This window comes from Leptonotus elevatus, chromosome 5 (assembly GCF_054856555.1).
Source record: "Leptonotus elevatus isolate MCC_2025b chromosome 5, RoL_Lele_1.0, whole genome shotgun sequence".
Lineage (NCBI taxonomy): Eukaryota > Metazoa > Chordata > Actinopteri > Syngnathiformes > Syngnathidae > Leptonotus > Leptonotus elevatus.
Window position 1 is genome coordinate 16,370,982 of NC_141243.1, and position 9,234 is coordinate 16,380,215.

The 9,234-nt window shown below is 39.9% G+C and overlaps 1 protein-coding gene across 1 annotated transcript; it reads left to right on the forward strand.

Moving 5' to 3' along the window:
* The first annotated feature begins 285 nt into the window (after positions 1-285).
* gpat4 (glycerol-3-phosphate acyltransferase 4) lies at positions 286-8,796 on the forward strand. The gene is made up of 13 exons (XM_086076341.1): positions 286-430; positions 1,058-1,583; positions 2,778-2,847; positions 2,934-3,234; positions 4,250-4,324; positions 4,498-4,587; positions 5,900-5,993; positions 6,107-6,222; positions 6,314-6,369; positions 6,463-6,548; positions 6,633-6,761; positions 6,841-6,920; positions 7,675-8,796. Exons 2-13 carry the CDS (start codon positions 1,416-1,418, stop codon positions 7,781-7,783), a joined length of 1,374 nt encoding a protein of 457 aa, XP_085932467.1. The 5' UTR covers positions 286-430; positions 1,058-1,415; the 3' UTR covers positions 7,784-8,796.
* The last annotated feature ends 438 nt before the right edge of the window (positions 8,797-9,234 follow it).

The window sequence follows — 9,234 nt, forward strand, 5'->3', positions numbered from 1 at the left end:
TCTGATTTTGTCTTTGTTGTTGCTGAAACAACCATCCAGATCACAGAAATATGCTGATGACATGAAGGGCAAGAGCGCTGGCCTTGTGAACGGTTAAATAAATAGTCCCGTTGCGCCAGAAAAAGAAAAGGAAATTTGTGTCACCTGGTGACCCACAGTAATGATATGGCTTCTTATTCATCAGCCAGCCAATTTGCTTGTGTTGGTCACTCTGGCATGACCAGCATACCCAAGCAATGTAATGTAATGTAATAGCAACTTTTAAGCAGATGGTGTCGCTGTAGAGATGTATCGGACTGGTTGTAAAAACACGCAGTTATTAGCTCGGCTCCTACTCGTGGCTCGTTGTCTATTCACGTTATCCGCCGGGTGGAGTTTGGCTTCAGACTGCGGGACAAAGACAAAAAATGGACCGGTGTCGCTACCGAAGGTGGGGTTATCATCCATTATTTCCCCCTTTATGCACGTTGTGGTAGTTATGAGATCAGCTCTCGATAAACGTTTTCGCACACGCTGACAACAAAAGCCTGGCTCGGCAGTGCATCCTCATTCGTGGCCGATAGCAAAAGCTAACCCGAAGAGCTGGAGTCGGACCCCGGTAGCATATGGCTCGTTAAAGCTCTCTTTAATCTTTGGTCGTGATGGCTTAGTGGGCACCTTTTAAGCTTTTCTAACAACATATGCTAGCGTTTAAAACATTCGTTAACATTGCCACATGGTAGAAATGTTAGTAAATTGTTAGCGAAGTGCCTGTTAGTGAAGAAGCTAGCTGAGACTGGAGCTTGTCGTTAGCCGTCCCGCTGAATCATCAGTAGAGAAGAAGGGGGCCTCCGACAAGCTATTAACTCCTCAAAGCTTGATAAGTCTGGTTACAATGAAGGCTTCTACAAACACCAAATACGTAATGACTCAAAACAACTTGATGTACACAACGCCGTTACTAGTTAAACCTCGACTGATCAGAACACACACTTTGACGATGCTAAGTAAAACAATCATTCAGATCATTATTGAGTGAGCCATTGTGAAGATGATCAACTTTTATTTTTCTTTCCAGGCCAACTTCCCACTGAGGAGCAGAGTGCAGCTTCACCACAGGCGAGCTACCTGCTGAGTCCAGCTGTTTTTTGTTTACATCCTCCCACTGGGACACTTGCTATAACCACAAGGACGTCTGGATATTACATACAGTTCAAAATACCAATGGACCCGTTTCTTCTTTAATATTGCCATGATGGCAACGTTAAGATGATCCTCCTTTATTTGTGCAGTGAGAGGGTGCCCCATCCCATAGTTGTCTTTATGAAGCCCTTGTGTTGACGCCAGATAAGGGCCAGTTGGGGCCAAAGCGTGGAGATCGAAACTTCTACACTACCCATCTGAATTGGGAAGACCTCACCATTCGCGTCTGCAATATGGAGCTGTTCTTTAACCCCTTCGACAGCTTGGTGTGTATCCTCCTGGGTATCTCCTTCACTGTGTGGTTCACGCTGCTGCTCGTCTTCATCATCGTGCCCGCCATCTTTGGCGTGTCCTTTGGCATTAGACGGCTCTACATGAAATCATTGTTAAAGATCTTTGAGGTAAGCGCTGTCCCCTAAATGTTGTATGGACGAAATAAGTAGCTTTTTTTTGGAAAGTGTAACCAAAATTGAAAGGCTAAGTTTTAATGTTACTGTCATATTAATCAAAGTAGAGGAGGTGAAATATGAAGTACAACTACTCGCCTTTTGAAGATGCCTGACAGGCATGTAATAGAGAGCAAACAGAAAAGTAGCTGGAATTAATGTTTAATCGCTAGTTCTATGATTATTTAAAAAAAAAAAATCCCTCTTTCACGGCTGTTTAGCGGTATGTGGCGGCATCACAGTGAACATTGCAAAGAAAAAGTAAAACACTTGTGGAGGTTATTTATTTATTAACTTTTGAGACATTTTACTGAAAAGGAAGGGAGTTTGACTTTGAACTAAAGCTTCACTTGTATTATTATGTAGCATGCAACCATGGTTCATTGCTTTCAGTGGTTGATATGGATTAACATTGCAGCCTGCTGTTACGTAACCTGGCGGTGGGGGGTGGGGGTTGTAGCTTGTCCCTAACTATACTCTGTCAAAGCTCCAGCTGCTTTAAATATATCAAATGTTGCCTTCACTTCCTCCATAATGGAACTTATGCACTTGCATGAGTTTGTAGCAAACATGAGGAATGTGGTGAATGTTGAAAGGCCGCAATCTGTACAATTCCTCTAATAACATCTATGTGACAATTGTGGCCTATTTATATGATTTTAAAGTAATTGGCCGGTAAGATTTGACTTTGACTTAATGAAAGACCTTTGATATGCGGCATATTAGTCAAAGCATCTTTAATGCCAAATATTCTTCCACCGGGATGGAGGCTAATTCCAATGTATTTGGACACACCTTCTTTGTTGCATTCAAATGTGCTAATTGTGTGGGAGTGCTGACATGCCTCCTGGTCAAATTCTTTCATGGACTCTTTTTGTCTCCCGCTTAAGAGAACATTATGTACTTTTCCTCTCATTACAAGTACCTCCGTACTTTTGTTGCTTGAAGGAACGCCTCTGCATTGAAGTAGACTGCAACAATACATACATGATTACAACTTGTAAACCTATTAGCAGTTGCAAAAAGAAAGAATAAGAAATGCTCTACAATGTAATATGACACTAAGGTTCTGCTGAATAAGCGATGTGGAAAATCCACATTGAATTAATCTTTCAACTCTTCTCTACTCTCCCACTGTTGTTTTTGTAGTGGGCTACACTGAGGATGGAAAGAGGAGCCAAAGAAAATAATCATCCCTTGTACAAACCCTACTCAAACGGTAAGTTTGGCTGTTAGTGGGTTTTATTATGTGTCCATACTATTATGTGTGTATTGATGACACCACCCTCTTCTGGATGGCTTCAGCAATCATCGCAAAACACCCCACTTCCTTGGAAGAGGAGATTAAGGAGATCCGGCGCAGTGGCAGCAACAGAGACCTGAACTCGGTGCCCGAGTTTGAAATGTCGGACATCTTCTATTTTGCTCGACGAGGAGTGGAGAGCATCATGGACGATGAGGTGACCAAGCGCTTCTCGCCGGAGGAGTTGGAGTCTTGGAATCTGCTGACACGAAGCAACTACAACTTCCACTACATCAGCCTGAGGCTGACTGTGCTGTGGGGACTAGGCCTGCTGATCCGCTACGGCATCCTTTTACCGCTCCGGTATTAACTGTACAAATAGTACAAATAGTTTATTGACATGGTAAATATGGTATTCTGGTTAATATTGTGTTAATGGAATATGACTTAAGCAGCAAAACCCAGCCGTTTTTATCAATATCAGAAGGCAGACAATTTGCTACTTGCTGTCGAGTGAATATGACATCGCAGTTGCTCAGATGTCAACCAATCACAGCCCAGCTTCAGAAAACAGGTGAGCTGGGATTGGTCGTTGCCTGATCCCAAAGCAACTGTGATGTCATTTTAAGTCGCCAGCAAGTAGCAAAATGGCCGTCCCCTGAGATGGATAAAAAGGGCTGCATTTTGCTGCATAACTCATATTCCATAAATGCAATATTAATCAGAACGTCATGTTTAGACTAGTGAGGATATAACATTATTGTCAAGAAATGTTTAAGGTTGACCTCCCTTTTTAAATGGAAGCACACCTCATAGTGTCCGTGAGTGTATATCCCATGTTCCCATTTCAGCCTTAGACTAATAATTTTTCTCTGTTGGCAGAAGAAAGTAGTGGAGAGTGTAGTAGCGTACAACTGTCTTTACAGATGTGTGAATAATGTGACCACTTTATGATTGCGCATAAAGTGTTGTCGTTGAGCATCCGCGTGAGAGTCACTTAATGTGTCACACATAGTGACTCATTCCTGAGGCTGGCTGCCACACATCCAGTTGCCAGTGGGGAGACCAAACGGGCCACGTGAACACAGACGCACGTCTTTCTCTGCAAGCTTGTGTCTTATCACTTCTTCACGCTATTTAATCAGCACTTACTTTTGAAACTAGAATTGGGTCTTTTCAGATGAATGTTGTCTGTCGGCTAGCTCAATTACAGCCCGGTATATTCGTGGTCAGTAACTGTAAGAAAGTTCATGTCTAATGATCAAAAGCTCCCCTTCACTTGCATATGAGTCCCTCTCTGTTTTTTTTTGTTGTTGATAGAAATGATATTACTTGTCCCAGTCTTGTCAGTAAGCTGCATCTGTCTTTTTTGTTTTAGGGTAACCCTTGCTTTCACTGGTGTTGGCCTCCTGGTATTCCTCACTTCTCTTATAGGCTTACTGCCCAATGGAAGGTATGCGTGTCTGTTTTGAAATGATCAAACGGATCTTTTCATCTTTTGCTAAATTCTTTGACGGGTTATACTGGATTGCGACTTTCCTTCAGCTGACGCAACATGCAAAAACAAACTCTTTTGTGGAAATATGGCTCAAGTGACCACTACTGTTGTGTGCTCCTTTTTTGCAGGATGAAAAGCGTCCTGAGTGAAAAGGCCCACCTTATGTGCAACAGAATATGTGTCAGAGCTCTGACTGCTATCATAACATACCATGACAGGTAAGGAGAAATGTTGTGGGTCAAATAATTGTGCTAGGCATGATTTGGTTTTACTTGCGTGCACCAGTGAAGCCATCAGTTTGTCGAAGATTTTAATGTTTCTAATCATTAAAGATCCCGTTAACGTGGATTTTTGATGAGACACACGCACACACCGAAGTGGAAGTTTTATTTATGCTTGTTTGGCATCAGGAGAAATAAAACGGAGGGAAAAGTAAAACTAGTTTTGAGGAAAGTTATTGACTTTTGGTGTTTCTATGAGGATGTGGGGAGAAGTTTAAAATGTGATTGTTTATGGCCCAGTAGTAATATATAGTACAGATGTTGAAGTCACTGCAGTCATATTGCTACTTGTTTATTTTCAGTGCTCGTGTAGTTGCCATTTACAACAGATTATTATTGCGCTAATCTTGATGTGTTTACGAGACAGTCAGCTGCTTATTGCCGTCTTATCAGCAGGGAAGTACGGTAAAGAGGAAAGATGGCCGACAAAAGGAAGAGTGATTTCATCCTTGACAATATCTTAACAGGTGTATCCATAAAGAGGTGCACAAGCTATTTAATTACCTGTGCTACATTTAATACCTTTTTGGTATTAATTGTGAGGTTAGACATGAAATATATAAGCAATTTATATTGTGTATATAGTACATTCCATTTAAATATACCTAATCCATCACGGTCTACATGAGATTACGTAATGCCAGATTGCTTTTCTCTGAAGTGAGGAGGCAAGGGTGGGTAAGCACTCCGTTAGAAATGGAATGGTTGTGAAAGCAAGGTTGCCAGAGGCTCAACTTACTTTTACGTTTGAGACGTTAGCGGTTTAGACAACGCACACGACTCTCAATAGTAATGTCTCTTCTATTAACTGTTTAAAAAGCATATCCGGTTTGAGCTATGTAGGAAGATGCTGATTCAGCAAATGTCACTGTTCTATACGGAGGAATTGTGGACTTGAGTGTTTTTACGGCAGTGTTTCCCAACCTTTTATTGTGACAAGGCACACGTTTTACATTAGAAAAATGTCACAAATTAAATTAGGGATGTATACTACCGCTTTATTTCAGACCAATGCCAGTACGAGTACTCAGCTCTTGAGTCGTCACCGATACAATGTCAAGTTCTGATACCTCCTCTAGTACTTTTAAAGGGAAGTAATGAAACCAGCTGTTTATTTTTTTTGTATTCAAAGAAACAGTTGTGTCATCATGACTTTCAACCACATGTGGGTTGAGTTGATGGTTCTTAGATGTATGTTAGAAGAAGTGCACACCTTATCTGATTTTTTCTTTTCTTTCTCTGCTTGTAGTGAGAATAAACCCAAAAATGGTGGAATATGCGTCGCCAACCACACGTCACCTATTGATGTCATAATTCTGGCCAGTGATGGCTGCTATGCAATGGTAAATGTTAACCCCCACACACACACAACCAATAAGGAGTATTTTGGAATTTCACAAATACGTCCAGGTGGAGCCCTTTGTATGTCTAATGTTGTTGTGTATGTGTGTGTCAGGTGGGCCAAATTCATGGGGGATTGATCGGAGTCATTCAGAGATCCATGGTGAAGGCCTGCCCGCACATTTGGTTTGAGCGCTCAGAGATCAAAGACAGACATCTAGTGGCCAACAGGTAGAACTGCTACTTTTTTTGTCTACACGTTTATGATAAATTTAAGAATCCATTGATGTTAATGAGATGTGTTCTTATCTCTGCAATACAGGCTGAGTGACCATGCACAAGATAAATCTAAACTTCCCATTCTCATATTCCCAGAAGGTGAGCTTAGTTATGGTTTTTTTGGTTTGAGTTTCGTTAAAGCAAGTGTTGTGTTATTAATCAAATGTTTGTTTCCTTCTTTTTTTTTTGTAGGTACGTGCATTAACAACACATCAGTTATGATGTTTAAAAAAGGCAGTTTTGAAATTGGCGGCACTGTGTACCCGGTTGCTATCAAGGTAGGAAAATTTGTCTTACTATACTTGGATATAATTTCAACCATGTGTTAACATTGTCATTTGGTTGTTTTATTTCCTGTGCAGTATGATCCCAGATTTGGAGACGCCTTCTGGAATAGCAGCAAGTTCGGAATGGTCAACTACCTGTTACATATGATGAGCAGCTGGGCCATTGTCTGCAGTGTGTGGTACCTTCCTCCTATGTCCATTGAGGTATGACTCTTGACTTTATAACTGTACTATTAAGTCATTCAAATATAACTGTTCTTACATGTATCGATGTTTTCCATAGGAAGGGGAGGATGCGGTCCAGTTTGCCAATCGGGTAAAAGCAGCCATTGCTAGACAAGGAGGATTAGTGGACCTTTTATGGTAAGATGATCTCAACATGCATTTTTTTTTAATATCATGGTCACACAAACTGTGTTGTTGAATGTGTATACCGATATCATCCTTTGACATAGCGTGTACTGTCTAATTCAGTCTACAGAGCGCAACAGTATATACGCCCCACCCACTATAGTTAACTCATTCACTGCCAATGACGGCTATAGATGTCAAAAATTCATTTGAACTACTTCAATTAGTTTAATTTTTTTCCACGTTTGTTAACAAGAGTATGAAAACCTAGGAAAAATGTTTATTGTACATTTATAACAGATATTAAATTTGTGATTAATCGTGAGTTAACTATTGAAGTAATGCGATTAATTACAATAAAAAAATATATATTGCCTGACGTGATTTAAAAAAAAAAGATTACTAAAAATTAGGGGGGTCAGTCGATATTTTTTTTTTATCGTAATTAATCGCATAGATTCACTAGTTAACTCACGATTAATCACAAATGTTATATCTTTTCTAAATGTTCAATAAAAAAATCTAGGTTTTTCATACTCTTGTTAACAAAAGTGGGGAAAAAAAGTTAAACTAATAGAAATAGTTCAAATTAATTTTTGACGTCTATAGCCGTCAATGGCAGTGAATGAGTTTTAAAAAAATGGTGGCGATATGAAGTGCCCAATTTTTCACTAGTGATTTAACAGCTAGCATTTCAACCAATGGTTATTCAGTGGGATTGTGTTACCCCCAGCAAAAATGACAGTGATTAATAAATCCTTTGCAGGGACGGAGGGCTGAAGAGAGGAAAAGTAAAAGATACCTTTAAAGAAGAGCAGCAGAAGCTGTACAGTAAAATGCTGGTGGGACCCCAAGAGGATCGAAGTCGCTCCTGAAAGACTTGTGAGGAGGTGGATCGGCTCAAAACCCTCACAGGGAAGCCCTGACTGCAAATGAAGTCAGCTGTGCACCCTCTTGACTTGGGGTTCCCAGTCTTTTCTCTGCCGCACACAGACGTATGCTGTTTGCAGCGTGGTCTCAGGTCCGTTGGAGTTACATGACGCAACAAACATTAGAATGGAAAAGTAGAAGTGCTCTGAGATGGAGCCATGTCTTCCTTGTGGTTGAGGAAAACTTGTAATATATCTGTCAGTACGTTTCTGTTTTGTTTATTTTAGTTGATTTTACTATGTTTGTATTTCAATCATGATTGAAGTTAACCCTGGTTTCTACCTGGGTATATAACAGAGTTATAAGTTTTTAAAAAGCCACCGTTTTGAGAATTTGCATGACTGGCTTTTGTCTGACATGATGCCAGATTTTGTTACATTTAAAGCTATTTTTATGAGCTTTTTTTTTTTTTTTTTTTCAAGAGACTGAATCTTGTATTCTAAGCGTTATGTTTTACAAGAAGACGTGTATCAACCTGTTGTTACAACAGCAGTAACTGGTGTTACTGAACTCTTGTTGCTAGTTCTTTTTTCCATGGAATGTGTAAATGCTCACATTGTGAAGTGGAACATTTGCACCAAGTAAAAGAACATACTTGTGATTCTTACAAGTCAATCATCAATGACATTGGTAAACAGGTAATGATGCAGGTCTAAACTATTACAACGGTCTTTAAACAACACTTGGAATGGAAAGGAGCTAATATTAATGACATCAGACAACATACTTATTGGAACACCAATTTGTTGCAGCAGTAACACGTTTAATTTATTTTAACTGAACTCCAGAGTCTATTGTCTTAATTTCCCTTGCTTTGGTGATCTTTGTCCTATTTGGCAGACTCTTTAAGAAGAGAAAGTGTAGCTGTAGTTTGGTCTCATTCAGGCTGGATTCAACATGAACTCTGCATTTAGATTGCACCAAACATGTTTAGCAAAATAAACCTTCAAGATTGTCATTTGTGTCTCTTACTGTGGGTTTATTTGAAATGCAGAATTCACGACTTGTTCAAATAAGACATTTGACTTAAATGATGCAACTGTGTTGCAGAATTGCCATCCATAAAACTGGGATTCTTCCCAGCACATTTGTCAACGTACTGTTTTCAACTTAATTCATTTGTTCCCACTAGTAGAGAATGGTCGTGGTTGAACAGCTTTCCAGTAGCACTATGGAAACCATGATGTGCTTGTTGAAGCTGAAACTGTGCAAATACGTGAAGCCAAGGGCTTCACAGCTATTAAATCCACTACCGTTTGGTCGGAATACTAAGGCATTTATTGTTTTGCAGGCTTTTAGCTTAATATGTTTTAAGTAGTAAAGCACTAAACATTTGGTGATATATTGGTTCACTGAGCTGCTACGTAGGAAATAGAGATATACCACTTATAAACTA

Excerpts from the sequence above, each read along its gene's own strand:
- gpat4 (XM_086076341.1), top strand. The coding sequence starts at position 1,416 with ATGGAGCTGTTCTTTAACCCCTTCGACAGCTTGGTGTGTATCCTCCTG. Across the intron at positions 4,588-5,899 it reads ATCATAACATACCATGACAG|TGAGAATAAACCCAAAAATG; the intron begins GTAAGGAGAAAT and ends CTCTGCTTGTAG. Across the intron at positions 6,549-6,632 it reads TGTACCCGGTTGCTATCAAG|TATGATCCCAGATTTGGAGA; the intron begins GTAGGAAAATTT and ends TTTCCTGTGCAG.